The following is an 18,420-nucleotide window of genomic DNA, read 5'->3' on the forward strand; positions in this document are numbered from 1 at the left end:
ATGCCAGCTCTGTGAGTGACAGCGTGAGTGGGGTTGCTGGGAGGTCACCGAGATGTTGGGAAGTGTCTGGAGAGGCCTAGCGCTGGCATGCTGTGCAGGACAGAGTGAAGCAGCACAGCCTGGGGTGAAGAGCCGTTAGAATAGTATCACAGTGTTCAGAGCATGAGAAATGAAGCCCGCAGCTCAGCCATGAGAATATTATGGATTACGGAAAGCGAGTTGACAGCCTTGTGCCTGGATGTTTGAAGGAACTTGTAAGTCATTCTTTTATTCCCAGTAACTTTCCCCCAGTAGTTAATGAAAAAACAGTCCCTTGTATATGTTTGTCTTGTCCCAAGATAGCCCCTCCCCTCACCAGCATCCTGCTAGACTGGGTAACCTTTATGGTCACGGCAACTTTATGGGTTTTGCAATTTAAAGAAATTTTCAAAATGAGGCAAGACTGAGGTTTGCCTTTATGTTACAATATTCTGGTGATTTTAGTTCCAAGAAAGTATTTTTCACAAAAATATTTGAAACTTTCCGAGCTGCTAAATGAACAGGGGAAAATGATCGGGTTCCAGTATGTTTCTGTGTCACACGTGGGCCTGTGTAAAGTCCTGGCTGGCTTCTGTGTCAAGCCAGCGTGCGCAAAGTCTGATCTCTGAGAATGATGTTTGGAGGTCGCTGGGGCCCAGCAATTGCAGATAGGAGGTGTAGGGACGAAGAGGGGACGATCCTTTCCTTGCTCAACATAAAGGGTCTTGGCTGCACTGGCTGACAAAAGACGAGCATGACACGTTTATTTGATCATAGTCTGAGGTGGCGCGGGAGCCTTCACGTTAAAGACCCAAAGCCCCAGGTGAACTTTCTGCTTTTATGCTTGGGTTGGATAAAGCAGAGACAGCCGTGGAGACATATGACTGCACCAAGTGGCCAAGCTAATGGAACAGGCAGAGTGGGAACCCAGCCAGGCCTGTGGGCTCAGGTTCTTCTTGGCCTCTCTGTGTAGCTTTCCATCCTGTAGGGCAGGAGGCAGGACCCTACAGAAATGGGCTCCTCTGACCTACTCTCAAAGTAGACTAGAGGGTTTCTTTACGACCAGCTCTTATGCAGAAAAGTGAAAGAAAGCTCTAGTAATATTTTTTGGTTGTATGGCTGGCTTTAGGGTAAATGGGGTCTGGTTTCTATGACATGCCTTGGAAAAGGGAAAATCTAATTTCTGCATTTGTCTTAGGGGGATATGAGGGGGTGAAAAGAGTGCAAGAGAAAGTCAAAGAGAAAGCTTGCTTCTGAGGCTGCCTCTGAGGTCTTCATTTTGGGATTCCATCAGCTGAGCCCCAGTACAGCTGAGACCTGAGGACCCTTTCTGTAGCTGAAATGTGCTGACATCCTTTGTGAAGTAAGATTTAGTTTGGGTTTTTTCCCCTTGTGTTTTTAATGCAAATCTTTCTTCCCCTTCTTCTATTTCACTACAAAAGAAGTATTAACTCACACAATAAAGTAAACTTAAAATACCAGCTACTCTAAAGATTTAAAACCTAAATAGGTCAAGGGATATTTAGAAAAAACTCGCAGATGACACATGTCATAAGAGATGAAGGGAAAGTGTTCAACCCTGTACTCCTGAACTTAAAGCTCTGACATCCCTTAGAATCAGATTTTTTAAATAGTAACAACAACCCAGATCACTTGGTACTCAGAGAAATAAAGATGTGGGATTGAATTGACTGTACACGAGACCTAACACAATGCCACTCACATATTGTTCTGGGTTATCAAAATGTGCAGAATATTCTAATCAATCCCAAGTATTTGCAAATATGAGTTATAATTGCTCTATCAACTTAGTGAAATATTTTATAGATTTCACACTTCTCCTTGAAGTTAAAAAATTAAGTCTAGAGTGAGTTTTCTGCTTTGTAACTTTGACATCCACTGACATAGGATAAAGCGGAATGTTCTTCTAGGAAGCATAAATTTCCTCTGACCAAGTAGAAGAAGAACCTTCTCTGAGTCCTTGCCTCTGAGCATATGCACCCCTCATATTTACTCAAATGGAGTCAAAACATTGCCTGAAGTGTTCTGAAATGGTTGAGTTTGCTCAATGTCTTGTGGAAGCCAGGAACAATGTTCAATGCCCTCCCTGTTGTCCAACCACTACCTTGTATCTAGACAGAGGTAGAAGTAATCATAGAACCAAACTCACAGAGCTGTTGTCCAGATAGTGAATTGACAACCAACATTTATTGTGCAAATACTAAGGTCAAGTTACATTAACACTGGGGTGATTTGTGTAAATTTTAAAAACCCAGATAGCTTGCTAGATTTGATGATCAGACAGCTATTGTTTTCGGAGTATCCACTCCATGTAAAGCATTTTTCTTATCACCACAGTGGATTTTAATAAAAAATAGAACATAATTTCAAGGCAATGTAATATATTATACCAGGGAAATAAATAGAAATAAATGGATATATTGGGAGTACACGAAAATAAATGTTTTATATCATGCTGTGTATAAAGAGAACACTTGTTTTAAGTTCATTCTGCAGAATTTGGTTGGCCTTTCAAGTCCCTTTTGGAAGACTTTAAACAGGAGAACACTAAGATTATTATTAGAAGAAAACAAATTAGGAAAAGTTATTGTATCTGGAAGACTTTATTCTTTGCATCAACAAATAACAACTCTTTATTGAAATAGGTGGCTAATGGTATATTTTGTTTGTATATCATAGTTATTAATTGAATGGTAGGTGAACTACAAAAACCAGGGAATTATAGATCAAAATTTGGAAGAAATTTCAAGAAATGGGCTGTGGGTAAAGCCAAGCACAATTTAGAGACTGGATCATGAAGGACAAGAAAAGGATAATATCTGAGGAATTGGTTGAGGGCATGGATGTTTCTCCAGGTAGAACCTTTTATTCTCTCCTCCATTACCTGATTCTGGACCCCAGAATTCTTAGAGGAAACTACCTAAAATTATAAACATGTCTATTATATTAGAGATTTTTTTTTACAATTAGTGGTTTATAAAAGTCAACACTATAAAACGTTGTTGTGTGAGTTACTTATTTTTTATAAATCACACAACTCTTGATTTAAAAAGAGAAAGCAATTACATTTGAAAGATATGTAGTAGACATGGTGTTAGTCCTGAATCAGATGAGTTTTACCTTATCCTCATGAAATTTCTGAGGGGTCCACATTTGTTCTTCTCCCAAACCTGTAATAGCTTTCAAAACTAATAACAACCATGTGTAATGAGACAGTGAGCCTCCTGACTATGAGCGGGGACTCTGAGGAGTCTGTCTGCATATTAATTCTGCCTCCATCACCTTCTTATTTCTGGACCTTAGGAAAAGTGCTGATAGACTCTGTGCTACAGCAGCTACATCTGTAAAACGGGCATATTAATACTCTACCTCAATAGGAGTGATGATCAGAAATGGGTAAGGCACAGGGGCAGTTCCTAGGAACACAGGATGTGCTCAATAAGAAAAAGTTCTTCACTATGTCGACTTATTTCTGCATGAAAGGAAGTTATGTCAGTGCTTTTTGTAAAGTAGTAGTATGCACCTCAGATAATCACTCTGATAATGAAATCTCTAATTGTCTCTAGAGGTAGAGAGGAAGTATTGCATTCTTCCAACTTTGGATCATTCCAGCACAGTCATGTCTACAAAAAAAACTGCTTGTTACATTCATCAAAGAGCAGAGTTTCCCATCACTATATTCATTTGCTTTCTCTGGCTCTCAGGTCCCTCATGTGATTCTCTCTTCTGCAGTTTAAACCTATACATAGCAGCCCAAGAAAGGCTCGGGAGAAAGGGCAAGAAATGGGTGGAAAGGAAGGTCCCTTAAGGTCAAATGCAATAGTGAAGATGTCAACAGCAATTTCATACAGTGAGGAGCATGCTGAATATAGTAAAATAAGTGTTTTCAATGATACCACAGCACTAAAGTGGTACTTTTCATTGAGTTTCATGATCCCATTGTACTATGCCCTTGCCCAGGTCAAATAGAAAAGGAGGGCAAAGGTGACTTTAAATGTGGATATTTCCCCTAAGTTATTTTATATTTTTATACTGTAAATATAGAATATTTAACAATAAATACATTGCTATTATTTAGGTCTTTCACAGTCATAGAATGATACATTTTGAAACACCTAAAAAAGAAAACTGATAGAGTGATAGTTTATTTCCCCAAATGACAAATGTTTAAGTTCATTTGATTTACTGAGTTGCTTAATTGAAATCCTGAATTTCAACTACCCAACAAACTTCCATTCATGTCTGAACCATCTGCCCTTCCATTGATATCTGTTCATTATGCTGCAGTTTCTCATTCAGGTTCAAGTCACAGCTACTGTTAAAAACATTCGCTCACTGCTGTTTCCCAGTTACACACCAAGACCCCCTGGCCACACAGCAAACTCAGAGGAGCTCCCAGGGAGATTTTAAATTTTAAAGGGAAATAGAACAAAGTCTATTGGACACCAAGTGAAGCATGAGTTTAAGTTCAGCTTCAAAATTCTGTTGTCCAACATTCCCCCTGATGACTTCATAAGTCTGCAAACTGGATTTTCAGGTTTCTGTGATTAAAAGTAAAAACATGTCAAGAAAGGAGACAAAGTGAAGATGGCATTTTCTGAATCCGGTGTTTAAGAAGTTGTCTGGTGCCCCAAAGCACAAGTGGTCAGGGCACAGATAATTCTAAAGTCATTTGATCTAATCACTTAATGAATGGGACTGTCAGTTATTTCTTTTGTCCCAGGGACACTGTGAAGCATTTATAGCAAAGGGCCCTGTGAACCAACACAGTTTGAGAACTTTTTGAACTCTATAAAGTCAAGCATTGAGAACTGTTCAGTTACTTCTTACTAAAAAAAAAAGAAAGAAAATTTTGTTTAAAAACATATATGTGTACAATAATTAAATATTGAATTAGCATTCTTAAAGATCCAAATTCTTTTTTTTTTCTAGTGGCTTTGGTTTGCTACCATGTAGACAGAACTTAAGACAATGTATTTCTTGTGTATTGAAAAAATGCTTAATGAAGAAACTACCTTTTTCTCTTTTTTATGGAGATGGCGATTGAACCCAAGGCCTTACACATGTGAGCTACAGCTCCATCACAGAAACTATCATTCATAATTAGTGAAAAAGGTAATAGAAATAACATACCTTTTGGTTATTTGCATAAGTAACTTCTATTTATCTACCATTGGCTCTTTTACCTCTTCCATTTGCCTTGTCTACTCCCTGCCCATTTTAAATTATAGAGGTTTGTGGCAACAATAGGAGAAAATGTTTGTGAATTCATTGAAAACTTTTAGTTAATTTTCAAATAAGTCATAATCATTTACTGTGAGTTAGCCACACACAATGTAATAAAAGCCTTTATCAACAGGTCCAAGTTAAAGGTAATTGGATATCATCATCTTGAAATGAATCTATTATTATTATTATTACACTTTGCAAAGAAGCTGGCCAATGTATTCAGCTACCCAGCTATAGAATCATCTAGGATGAGGGTATACAGGTGGCCTTCTGACACCCCTTTGATTCATGGTCTGCAGGGACTGCTAATGAGTATCCAATGTTGGTTGTTTTATTCAAACTGAAGAGTGAAAACAGTGTCCGTATTTTACATTTGGAAAAATCCAGACAGTAAGATGGAAATAAGTTAATAGTTTTATATCAAATGTACTGTGAAATAAGGTAAAAGAAACACCCATGGAATTTCCTTGTACTTCATGCCTAGTAATGAGAAGTAATTGTGAATAGCTACTCAGACATTGTACTTGTTTTTCTTTTTTCTTATATGAGAGTAATGATGAGCTGAACATGTTAGTTCATACCTGTAATCTCAGCAACTCGAGAGGATGCAGCACAAGTATTGCAAGTTTGAAGCCAGCCTCAGCAACTTAGTGGGACCCTGTCTCAAAAGGAAAAGTAAGCCAGGTGTGAGGGCACATGCCTGTAATCCCAGTGGCTGGGGAGCCTGAGGCAGGAGGATCCTAAGTTCAAAGCCAGATTCAGCAAAAGCAAGGTGCTAAGCAGCTCAGTGAGACTCAGTCCCTATGTAAAATACAAAATAGAGCTGGGGATGTGGCTCAGTGATAACCCCCCTGTGTTCAAGCCCCAGTGCCCAGTGCCAAAAAGAATATATATATATATGAAAGAATTTCTATCTTCCTTAGGATTCCTTTAAGAGCAACGTGGAGTAGTGCACTTAGAGGGCTGGGTTTTGCCTTATTATTGACAGGGGCACTAGTTACTCTAGGCCTAATTATGGAATTGTAGTGTTTTATTTTTCCTCTTATTTTAGTAACTAAACACAACTACTACTCAATAAGCTTCCCTCCCCTTCCTAATGTATTCCTGGTTAGAACCACGTGATCCATGAGGTCACTCTTCAGGTGATTCACTGAGTGTCAGACTTGCTCTCTGGGGAGATTTCAGGCTGTAAGGACACAGAGTTAGAGCATGTGAGCTCTTGGCGACAAATCAACTGGTTCAATTCCTTTTCTTCTTCCTGTTTAACTTGTAGTTTTGTTAAAACGTTGGCAGATTTAGAACACAATTTTTGCCCTAGAATGACCCTTCTGCAGAGGCAGTAAGCCTTAGAATGGGACGTTTCTCTTCAGCATTTTCCTTTCCCTTCGGATGTGCCCCTGATGGCCTCACAGGGTATCCTCACACCCAGGTGTGAGACCGGAAGAGCGAGGCCTGGCAGCCAACCCGGCAGGCATCTGTCAGACCCGGGCTCCCTCCTGTTGAACGTGAGCACTTCACCTCTCATGAACCACAGGCAAGGTCCTGCATCATGATGGATCCTAACAAAGTCTCCACTATCCATTAGCATCTCTGAATATAGACAAAACAGCAAATGTCATCCACATAACAAAAAAATGACCACACAACTCCCAAGCCTGGCCAACATGACTGCCATTTCTCTGACCACCACAGGTTGAGCAGGGCTCTGTTCTTTCCCCCTCCTAGAAAAATAAGATTTTTTAAGATACCTAGTCATAGACTTTCCCCCACATCCTGGTAACCACCTATGCTGAACACAGCCCTTCACCCCTGAATCTGCCCGAGATCACTTAATTTAAGCCAAATCCTATTCTTGATTCCCTGGCATTGACATGGCTAGCAACTTGCTTTTGAAGTTTACTCTTTCCAAATACCACCCTATTACCTATGTAAAATGCATGTGTATGTGCATTGTACAATTTTGTGTATGTATGCATACACACAGATTTGTAAATATATACACATATGTATATGCAAGCACATCATATACACACGTGTGCACGTTAGCACACAGATACACATATATATGTATACATACACACATGTACTCATAAGCATACAGATACATGTGCATATCCATATATGCATAAAAAAATGTTAGAAGTGACCTGGGCCTTTGTTACTTTTTCTCAAATTCTTAATCTAACCTGGAGGCACAATCCTGATCTTCTCCTAATATCGACAGACTAAAAGCTGTAGATCAAACATTCTTAGATCCTCTCCTTCTAATCTTAATGTCCTGAGCATCAAATTCTTTCCTTCCAGTTCCCACTCTGGGTCCACACGTCTAGGTGTTTTTCTAAGGAACAATATGGGCTATTAATTTTAAAATAGGTACATAGTTGTAGAATATAAGCATTTTCCATAAAGTCATTATGTTTTACAAGGTAAATTTTATGGGTACTAATTTGCAATCTTTTCCCTTGGGCTATTGCCACCAAAAAGAACCTGTTCAATCAGAGCAACTCCATTCTTATGTACATGTATTATTAATTTTTCCTTGTGTACCATATTTTTCTTGAAACATCTAGTAGCCTTAATGAATAAATAAATAGTACTTTAAAGTTAATTGACACTACATAGGTGTTATGATATAACTGATAATATCCTTTGTCCTAATCATCTTTTAAAATATTTACGTCTTCAATAGAAGCAGCAATTCATTGATGTTTAAATTATATGTAATTTCAAATGCTAAATAATATCATAAGTTTTGGCTAATCATGGTACATTATTTTTCCTCTTCAACTTCTTCTAGATTGAATTCAGAGAAGAAGCCCATTGCTTGGCAGAGACTAATTCCAGACATTTAGTACCCACAAAAAATAGTTCAAAGGAACCAATTTTGTCATCATTTTACTGCTTGTCTCTCTCCACTTCAGCAGCCAGTAGAAAACTTGCCGGTTCAAATCATTCCTCCTTATTCTGAAATAAAAGGTCCTAGTCTCCAAAAGGTGGCCTAGCCTGCCCCACCTGCCCCACTGGTCCAGGCTGTGCCTGAGATGAGTGACAGAAGACACCCTTATGTGGGGGAGGAAGGAGGGTTCTCAGTGGGTCTCCAAGAGCCCCCTTTTCTCACACTTCACACGCACCCATCCAAACCCTGCTGGCTCACCCTGCAAATTGTACCCAAACTCTTTGCTTCTCAGGACACTCTGCTCTCACCCTGCCCCTTAAAGCCAGCTATCAACACAGCAGATTCAGAGACCCCTTCCAAAAACTCAGCTTCATCCAGGTATATTTGATGAACAGAAATGCACACTTTTAGGCCTGAAGTTCGTGCATTGTAACAGGTGCATATGTCCACATAACCACCATCCAAGTATCTCTCTGGAGAAGCATCTAAGGGCCTGCAATAGCCAGCATATTCTCCATAATCTGGGCCCCCGTTGCCCCTTCTAGCAAGGCCCACAGGGCCCACTCCACTTCTCCCACTGGCCTCTCACCTCTTGCCTGACATGCCAAGCCCACTTCTGCCACAGACTCTTCTTTCCGGCCACTGTATAGTAACAACGCCCGCACAAACCCCCACACGCCCACCCTCCCAGGCTCTGATTGTCCCGATCTCCATGCTGTTTTTCCCATCATATAAGTGAGTTTCCTGTGGCAGCCATAACCTTGTAACAGCTGAACACCTTCAAGTAACAGCAATCTGCTTCTGAGTGCTTGGTAATCCAAAGTCTGAAATCACAATGTTGGAGAGTTGGTTCCTTCTGGAGGCTTGAGAGAGGCTTGATCCAAGCCTCCTCCTAGATTCTTGTGTTGCCAGGTAGCCTTAGTGTTTCTTGGCTTGCCAATGCCTGTCCCCAGTCTCCATCTCCATCTGTACACCACCTTCTTCCCTCTTTTCCCGTTTGTCTTTTACAAAAAGACACTCTTTTTGTACCTAGGACCATTCCAATCCTGTATAGACTTGTCTCAATCTTTACTCTAGTTATGTCTGCAAATCTATTTCCAAATAAGATAGGATTCTAAGGGGGACATTATTCACCCTCCTATACACTTAGTACGACCTGAGAAGTAATCTGTTTTTCTCTTTTAACAATTAATTACCAATTCCTATCTGAAAGTAAATTCTCCAAAGGTGGGAACATTTGCTCTGTTCAGTGCTGTGTCCTGGTGGGAAGGCACAGTGGCTGCCCCATAAACACTGGCAGGTGGAGTGGGCAGACTGTGGCTGGATCCTCGGGCACAGCAGGCAGGGGTGGTAGGAACATGGCAAGAAGTGGAGGCTCCTGGGCCCTATGGGAGCCAGATGCAGATCAGGGATGTTACATTTTCAAATACATAGATTTACAGGCGGTGGCCAGGAAGTCAGAGTAAATCAACAGAAGAGAATGCCTGGTAAACAGATGTCACAAGAGAGACACTCAGACCTGGGATTGAGAGGAGGCCAAGAAGCTAGGTCTTGGCAGTGGGTGGTCTTCTGCATTAGTTTCCTGCAGCTGCTTTTACAAGCTAACACAAAATTACTGGGTTGAAACAACACACTTTTACTCCTGCTAGTCTGTGCGTCAGAAGTCTGAACTCCAGTACTCTGTGCCACACAAGGTGTCACTAGTGCCCTCTGCCCGCAGAGCTTCCAGAGGGAGGTCCATCCCCTTGCCTCCTCCAGCTTCCAGAGTACTGCCTTCCTGGCTCCCGGCTCCTTCCTCCATCTGCAGAGACAGCAGCCTCCCCTCTCACTTCCCTGTTTCACTGCCTCCACCCGTGTCCAGTTTGAAGGATGCTTGTGATGGCATTTAGGGCCCATTGGATGATCCAGGATGATCTCCCATCTCAGGACCCTTCATGTGGTCACATCTGCCAGACAAGACAACACTCACAATACCAGGGATTAGGACCTGGGTCATGTGGGGTGACTGTCCAGCCTCCCATGTATTCTAACCAGAGACCAAACACAGGGCAGGTGTAGAGCATCCTGGATCTCTCCCTCCTGACTTTCCAGTGGGATTCCTTTCTTCTCTGTTAATTTCTCTCCTACTGACAGGTGACTTGAAGGTGCCTCGTGAGCTGGGCACATGTCCGTGGAGCACAGTGGCAGCTCCATCATGAGGTTGGCCCCATAAGGCATGGTGGAATGAATAATGCCTATGACGCAGTTCAGGGAATTCCATCTAACTCAATATGGAAAGCCTGAAGAAAGCCCTTTTTGTCTAAAAGCCATATAACAATTGAACTCACTTTCTAGATAGTCCTAATTCTGGTGCTACTGTTTATATAAAAGCAAAGACTTGGGCTGGGGATGTGGCTTAAGCGGTAATGCGCTCGCCTAGCATGCGTGGGGTGCTGGGTTCGATCCTCAGCACCACATAAAATAAAATAAAGATGTTGTCTCCGCCGAAAACTAAGAAATAAATATTAAAAGAATTCTCCCTCCCCTCCCCCTCTCTCTCTTTAAAAAAAAAAAAAAAACAAAGACTTTTTAAAAATGTGATTAACTTTATCCTATTTGTTTTGTGTTACAAACTATCCAGGAATGAGGGTTGAGACATTAGTGCTTTCATGTGTGTATCATTGGATAAGTTCTTTTGGGTTGACGTATCTTCTTTTTATTATTTTAAAAATCCTTTTTTTTTTTTTTATATCTAGCACCCTTCAGCCTTTCCAACTTGATCAACAAGCAGCATAAAAAATAAAGCAGCCTATCTTCATAGCTCTAGATATGAATGTCAAAGTCAGTATGGTCTTTAAAACTTCAAAAAAGTTCAAAAGTTCATGAATGATAAAGATTTCCACACTTTTATATAACTTCCATACAGTCAGGCTCCCAGTGGAAGTTATTCAGGTTGCATTCAAAGTGAGCAGTGTCCCCTCTGACATGAAGCTATGTCGAGAACCAAAGTTTGAATTTGTGAGGACCCTGGGTGTCTCTACACTCTTTTCCTCGGGGAAACTTAATCAAATGTTATGACAGTCTTCCAACTCTTTGGTTTCAATCCCAGTCTAACTTTGTAAAGAACTTCAAACTGTTTGCTATTTAGCTCTGTGCTAAGCGTTGTGATTTTAACAGCTCAGACAGTCCATATATGAGTGAGGGTTTAGTCACAATATTGTTGGTCTATGTGACAAGTTTTAATGAAGAAAAGGTTACATTTGCATATTCTCCGGTTCCATTAACATTCTGAAGTGAAGCCCAGTAACAAATGAGTGTTGAGTTCAGCTTCTTAGAAAATTATAGATGCTTCTTGCTTCTTATTCTCCTTTTCTTTGCCTGGTTATATGTAACACCTGACATTTCTAGAGAGCCTACACTGTGTGCCATCTGTGCCTGTTATTGCTGATCTCCCACCAATATACCAGAGCAGGAATTATGATTTCAGGGAGGAAGATGGACTCCAAGTGCACCTATGTGGCAAATACTCCCCACCGCATTCTGACCAGTGGAGGCTCAGGGGCAAGCTGGACAGACTTGAGCCCATGACTGCAGAGAAAGTTGATGGGTCAGCAGGATTCTAACCAGGTCTGGCTCCATCCAAAAAACCTTGCCCATTAACCCACCCTGCCTCTGAGGGAATAGCAAGAAAGACAATAGTTTCAAAATGGCAAATGTTGCTACAAGCGAAAGCAATCTTTCTCTTTTCACTTCTATTTCTTCACATAAGCATAATGTCCAAATGGATACATGTCAATAAAAGGGAAGTGCTTAAAAAATTAGATGGTGTTACATGATTACAAAAGAAAAATATGTCCCTATAGCAATCTTAGCATTACAATTACTAGAATATATCTAGCTCTGAATAGTTTACTAAGCACTTACCAATTTACGGTGTCTTCCATGAGAACAGTGCTATTACTCTCTGTAATATTATTCTGTTATTAGATTACGCTGTTACTCTCTATTTCATCTATGGAAGCCAAAGTCAACAAAGACTAAGGGACTACCCCATATTCACAAGACAGAAGAGTTAAAGACAGATGTTCAAGTTCTGAACTCTTTTCCAGTTTTTCTGATGCCAAATCCTGAGATCATCCTCCTACAGTAGCCAAGGAACCGAGGCAGGAGAGAGTGATGCCCACCCGTCTCCAGGGTGACCAGCACAGAGAGCTGGGGAGGCACTGTAGAAGGCCAAGGGGACTCACTGTCCTTTTACCAGGAATGCTGGGAGACACACAGGGTCTGAGGCAGGAAATGGAGATGGCCAAGTTCATTTGAGTATGGTTAGATGACAGTGGGAAGGGCAGTGAGGTGGGAGGGGACTGACAGTTAGAACTAGGTTTGTGGAGGTAGAAATAGGGATGGGTGGGTGTTTGGGATTCCAGAGGTTTGTGGCTAGAAGAGGGGTTAAGCTGGTGCCAGGTTCCTTCTGACCTATCAGTAGGGAGCTTGGATCTCTTCTGGATTCATGATTCTTTGGAATGTTCATCAGTCCCATATGAATTTTGGGGGGTGACGTGTGGATACACATGTTTACATTGTATGCATGTGTTCAAAAAGTCTCTAAGTCTTCTCCCCTGAAGCTCTTGTTCAAAAGGTATGTTCCATGAGCCTTTGTGTATCTAATAGAGCAATCAATTACCACCTGGTTAATAAAATAGACTGAAATAAGTTCTTCACTAATCACTTCCTAATAGCCTAAACTTACTGAATTCATCTTGGCCACCCATTGTCTTAAATTTGTAGCTGCCCTGCAGATTTTGATGTGATTTGCAAGGCATATAATTCTAGAGGGCTACTTTCATGAGAAGGACCATGCTATCTCCATATTGCAGAGGTGGTTTGGGATCATGCAACAAAAGGAAATTAAATTTGAAAGAAGAGCCAGCTTCACATATTTAGTCTATAATGGTTTTCTACTGTGATCACATATCAAGAAGGATTCAGCATCAGCAGTCACTTATATGTGTTTCCCAGCAAATGTAGTATTGTGCTTTGTGTCTTGTTGAGAATGTGCATGTATCTGCCTCCGATGGTATGTAGACTTATTGAATAGTCAGTGCACATGAAATCAAATGCTTTGTCTTTCCAATAAAAACAAAGCCACTTCAAAAGCCTTCCTATTTCATAGTGTCTTCAGTAAATCAAGCACCAACATGTTTCAGGGTTTTCTTGACAGCTCTACCAGTTGTGATAAAGGAAAGATAAAGAGAACAGGTTAGAACCTATGAGGAAACTTTTAACCTTTGTCTGTTCCTTTCCATCCTATTTTTCATGACTTCTCCGTGTAGATGACAGCGCTGACCTGGCATCAGTAGGACGCATGCTTTTGAGTTGTTTCACGAGGAGTAGGAGTAGATGCTGCACAGCCATCTCATTCCTCCTGTAGCCCATCTTTCAGATAAATAGCACCCTTCTGTGCCTTGTGGGGTCAAGTTTTTATCTGTGGTCTCAGAGGTTGCTTTTTTATTTCTCAGTTAAAAATTGGTTCTCTGCTTCAAGAATAGAATCCATAGAGTTGGTCCTGTCAGCCTTGTGATCTAACTGGTTGAGCTGAGAGATTTCAAAAAAAGAATATCCATTTGGACAATGGTACAGTATCCCTTCTGATTTAGGATATTAGAGCATATTCCTTAAGTTTAAATTAAAAAATAGATTTTTTAGGAGTAGGTCAGATGTAAGAAGGAGGATTCAGGAAAAGAATATTTAGTACATAAAATGTATTAACATTTTGTGAATACATCAATGTCTTTAAATAAATAATTTCCTCTTAAAATGTCATTTTGTTTTTTGTACTTTTGTCCCCAGAAAAGCATTAAAGGAATATGTCTATGTTTTATCTTTTATTTTTTTTAATTTTTGCCTACTTTTTTCAGGACTAAAGCTCTTCTATTTTTTTAAAGTAAGTTTATAAAAACAGCAACCACGAAAATGAAAATAATGATGATATCAGCATCACCTACTATCATGAATTATATTTTCTCATATCTGAAAATTTAGCTAAATGCCATGCCTCAGTTTTTTAAAAAATAATATACTAGGAAAAGGTGATCTCTACAAAGTATCCACATAAGCCAAATTAAAAAAAAAGTGTCTATATTAATATGATCATGGGTCATCTTGTTATTTTTCATAATCATAATCTTTATAAATGTGGAACTTTAGTTGATACATTTAACTTCATATATATATATATATATATATATATATATATATATATATATATATATGTAATGTTTTTTTTTTTTTTTTTCCTTTTAGGTTCTAGGGATTGAACCCAGGGGCACTTGACCACTAAGCCACATCCCCAGCCCTTTTTGTTTTCAATTTTGAGACAGGGTCTTGCTAAGTCACTAAGAACCTCACTAAATTGTTGAGGCCAGCTTTGAACTTGTGATCCTCCTACTTTAGCCTGCCAAGTTGCTGGGATTACAGACGTGCACCACCATACCCAGCTATATGTGTCTAGAATCTTATATAATCAATGTGTATGGGTGCACTTAAAAACTGTTTACATGAGTTGATCTTTTCAGGATGCTCTCTTAGATGCGTCTATGTGTAAGGAAACCAGAACAACAATTGCGAATTATTTATGTGTAAACTAGTAAGTACAATTCATCAGTGTGCTAACCAGATGCCACAGTCTAGAGGGCTCATCCTCATGTTCTCCTGCCTTCCTTTTGTTCAGAGAATTTGGATGGAGAGACCCAGAACTGCCCGAAGTGATCCAGATGTTGCAACATCAGTTTCCTTCAGTCCAGTCTAATGCTGCAGCCTATTTACAACACCTCTGTTTTGGAGACAATAAAATTAAAGCTGAGGTAAGCACTACTTGGATTCTCAAATGAAAGGTGTCAGATGAGTAAGTATTCAGAATTTTTTAGAGAAATGTCAATGGGAAAAGACATCAGTAAACTAAAGTTGTGTTTTCAGGTTTAGATCTCTCTTTAAGACTGAACCATCATTCTTTTCTTCCAGCATTAGAATACTGAGGCATAGAGGACCAAGGATGCATGCCAGAAGCAGCAGAGGCTAGATTGTCAATGGCACATGTGGGTGTGATGTGCCTTCCTCTTCTGAATTCCATCTCTGGAGTCATCTCTGCCTCTAAGCCCTAAAAAATTCCAAAGCATCAATTGCTATCTCCTCAAATTGCAATCAATATGAGGAGCTATGGCCTATCCTTCTTGGAGAACTCATTGAAAGAATGAGGATGTTAGGCAATAAAATGGCTTTGTCTTATAAACAAGCATTTTGAAGCCATTTACAAAGGTAACAGCAGATATAATATGGATATATGTGGTGCATTAAAGAGACTATTGTCTGTGTCCATCACATAAATGATTGTTAACATGCCCTGTTCTTTGGGAACACTCTAAAGTGCATAGCACACTGAGGTGTGTGATTATTTTTGGAAAATCACTGTGGTCACTGCAACTCTGATTTTTTTCAGATAAGGGAAAAGAATTTGCATACAAGCAGCTGAGTAATCAATTTTTTATAAAAAGATTTTATAAGCTATAATGAGTCATCTCCATAGCATGTAAGCAATTTTGAGAATGAGTCTAAATTAGTTTAAGAGTGCAAAGAAGAGATTTGAAGATATAATTGCAATTTATCATAGATTTTGCTTGCTCGCATTGGGATATATATAGCCCAGCAGCTTTTCATCTTTTTTTCCCCTCTCTTCCTCTGGGACTACAGAGGACTTGATTCATGTCCATTCTTATCAGAAAAGTCATATTTCTTTTTTGAATGAATGTGTAGCAGTGGTGTTCAACCAGGTGTGATTTTTCTCCTGAGTTACATTTGCTGTCTGGGGACAATTTTGGTGGTCACAACTGGAGGAAGGTGTGATGATGCCACTGGTCTCCTGAGTAGAGGTCAGGGATGCTGCAAAACGTCCTATAATTCACATGGAAGAACCCAGAACTACCCAGCCCCAAGTGTGAATTCTGCCAAATTTAGATACAGAGAAAATATTGCCCACCTAAGGCAAATTTAAATGTGAAAAAATACCTACTGTTAAAATGACCTAAAAAAGTCATCAAAGTCATGTGACTCCCATCCTCAGTGGAACTCATCTGAGTCATTTGAATAGAAAACCAAGGAGCCATACAAACTGAAGGACAGACTTCTGATGAGGGCATCATGTACCAGCATGTAAGGTTCTGAAGAACGCAACCTGGAGAGTGTCTCAGGCCATGAAAGCATTCCGTCCACTGTTAGCATGAGGTTGTCTCAGGAGTGTGGTGGTGTCCACCCCCAAATGAGCTGGATCCCACTCAAATTGTGGTTCCAGTGTTGAGACTGCCAAGGTCACTCTCACACCAAGAAGGTACAAAAAGGTGGGTTTCCCACATGGTGAGGCTTTCCAGAATGAACAGCATCGCTGCCAATCACTCCAAAAAATGGCTTGAGAGAGTTCTGGAGAGGGTCTGGCTTGAGATCCTGGGGTGGTAGGCAATGGATTCTGTCTTGTGGACGGGGCCTTGTGTGGAGGGCGATTCTTCCTATCAGCTTGTTCAGATGAGGGGCAGCAGAAAGAAAGGAGCGATGGAAATCCAGGAATCAGGGTGCTTTACCACAGAGCTGTCCCCCAGTCCTTTATGACGTTTTTTATTCTGAGACAGGGTCTTGCTAAGTTGCTGAGGCTGGTCTTGAACTAGAGAATCCTCTTCAGCTTCCCAAGTACTGAGATTACATGCGTGCACCACTGCATCTGGCAAAACTTTATCACAAGGGATCGCCTGGTCTGGCCGTACAGGCGTCATGGTTCAGGGTAGTTTGAACAGGCTTCCTAACTGGCTGTGTATGTGCTCCGGGCTCACGGCCTAGGCATGGAGGCCTCAATAGCGATGCTGGCTGGCACCTGGCTGTTGACTTACTTGTGGCCACACTGGAATTACCCTCAATGCCCTGTGGTTCACGGAGGCTGTTCAGTGAAGGGGCACATACATCACATCAGACAGAGGCAGCTTCCCATACTGGGGCCCCTGCTCATCAGTGGTTACCTGGAACAAACCAGTGTTGTCTACTGGAGCCTCTTACCTTTAAAATAGAGATGTGGATACCTTTGAGGGGATTAAGGGACTGCAGACTGCTTAGTGGTGGAACATCCACTTATCATCATAGGAACCTAGTTAAGACACTGAAGCTATTTTACCTTATGAATATATGTGTGCACATGTGTGTATGTATATATGTCTTCTCTGTGTGTGCATCTGTGTGTCTACATATATCAGTGTGTACTTATTTTTACTTTGCTTGGGTCCCCTCCAGGTCATCTGTATCACCTCTTAGTATTTGGAGTGCCTGCCAACAGCTGCCCCTTGAGTAGTGGTTCAAATTATCCCAGCCCTCCTCACTATACCTGATAGATTACTGGCTCCATGATGATGGTTCCTGGTACCTATGAGGCTGGGGTGAGGGAAAGCAAGGGTGTAGGACTGAGGGCATGCCCTGATATCGAATGGAAAGCATGAGATCAAAGTTGCTGTCAGCCAGGAGGACAGAGACGCGCAAAGGGCCTAAATAAAACCCAAAATGAGCAGCCCAGAGCTTTCCTTCCTCTCCACCCTCAGTCACATGGGGAAGTGTACATGCATGCAAAACTCTGATAAGAATCCTCCAGACCTGTTTTGTTCTCTCATCATTACTCAGAGCCCAGACTATTAGTAATGGGTTCTCTGTTTGTGACGGATGGCTGCCTGTCATGTTTTCATACACAGGTATTGATTTTCGTAATTACCTGTTGTCCAAATACTAATCTTGCAGGCACTAGCCTTTCCAAATTTACTCCGTCCTCTAGTCTTTCTATTGCGTTTTATTGGATTGATTTAGCCCTTCAGTCTACATTTCATTATTGGTATTGACTCTGCTCACACAATGGATAGGCCATTGAGCAAAAGGCAAAATTAAATCTCCTATATGTGGAGGCCATAAATCATGCCTTGCTCGTTCCTTATTACAGTGCTTTGTACAGATTTCATATAATGAAGCCAAGAAATTCAGTTTTGTTCAAAATGATGCTGGATCTTATAGGTACAAATTAGAGAATTCACTGCCATAAATCATCAACGAAAGCCCAGTCCTAACTTTTCCTTGTGGCCTAGTGAACTGGGGTTTGAGAGCCTCCTGGTGCACCTCCCAGAATTCAATTTGATTGATGTACAAATGTATGATTAAGTAAATGATTTTTTAAAAAAAATTAAAATAATCCCTTTTGATCACTT

General features: G+C 40.6%; 1 protein-coding gene across 2 annotated transcripts in view; it reads left to right on the top strand.

Annotated features, from left to right (window-relative positions):
- The window catches only part of Ctnnd2 (catenin delta 2), a 356,516-nt gene that overhangs the window by 95,809 nt on the left and 242,287 nt on the right, over nt 1-18,420 (top strand). For both annotated transcript variants that reach the window (XM_027943890.3, XM_027943891.3), the window contains exon 3: nt 14,874-15,006. In XM_027943890.3, the coding sequence (XP_027799691.2) occupies nt 14,874-15,006 (133 nt within the window). The remainder of the gene's footprint in view (nt 1-14,873; nt 15,007-18,420) is intronic.

This window comes from Marmota flaviventris, chromosome 5, assembly GCF_047511675.1.
Source record: "Marmota flaviventris isolate mMarFla1 chromosome 5, mMarFla1.hap1, whole genome shotgun sequence".
Classification (NCBI taxonomy): domain Eukaryota; kingdom Metazoa; phylum Chordata; class Mammalia; order Rodentia; family Sciuridae; genus Marmota; species Marmota flaviventris.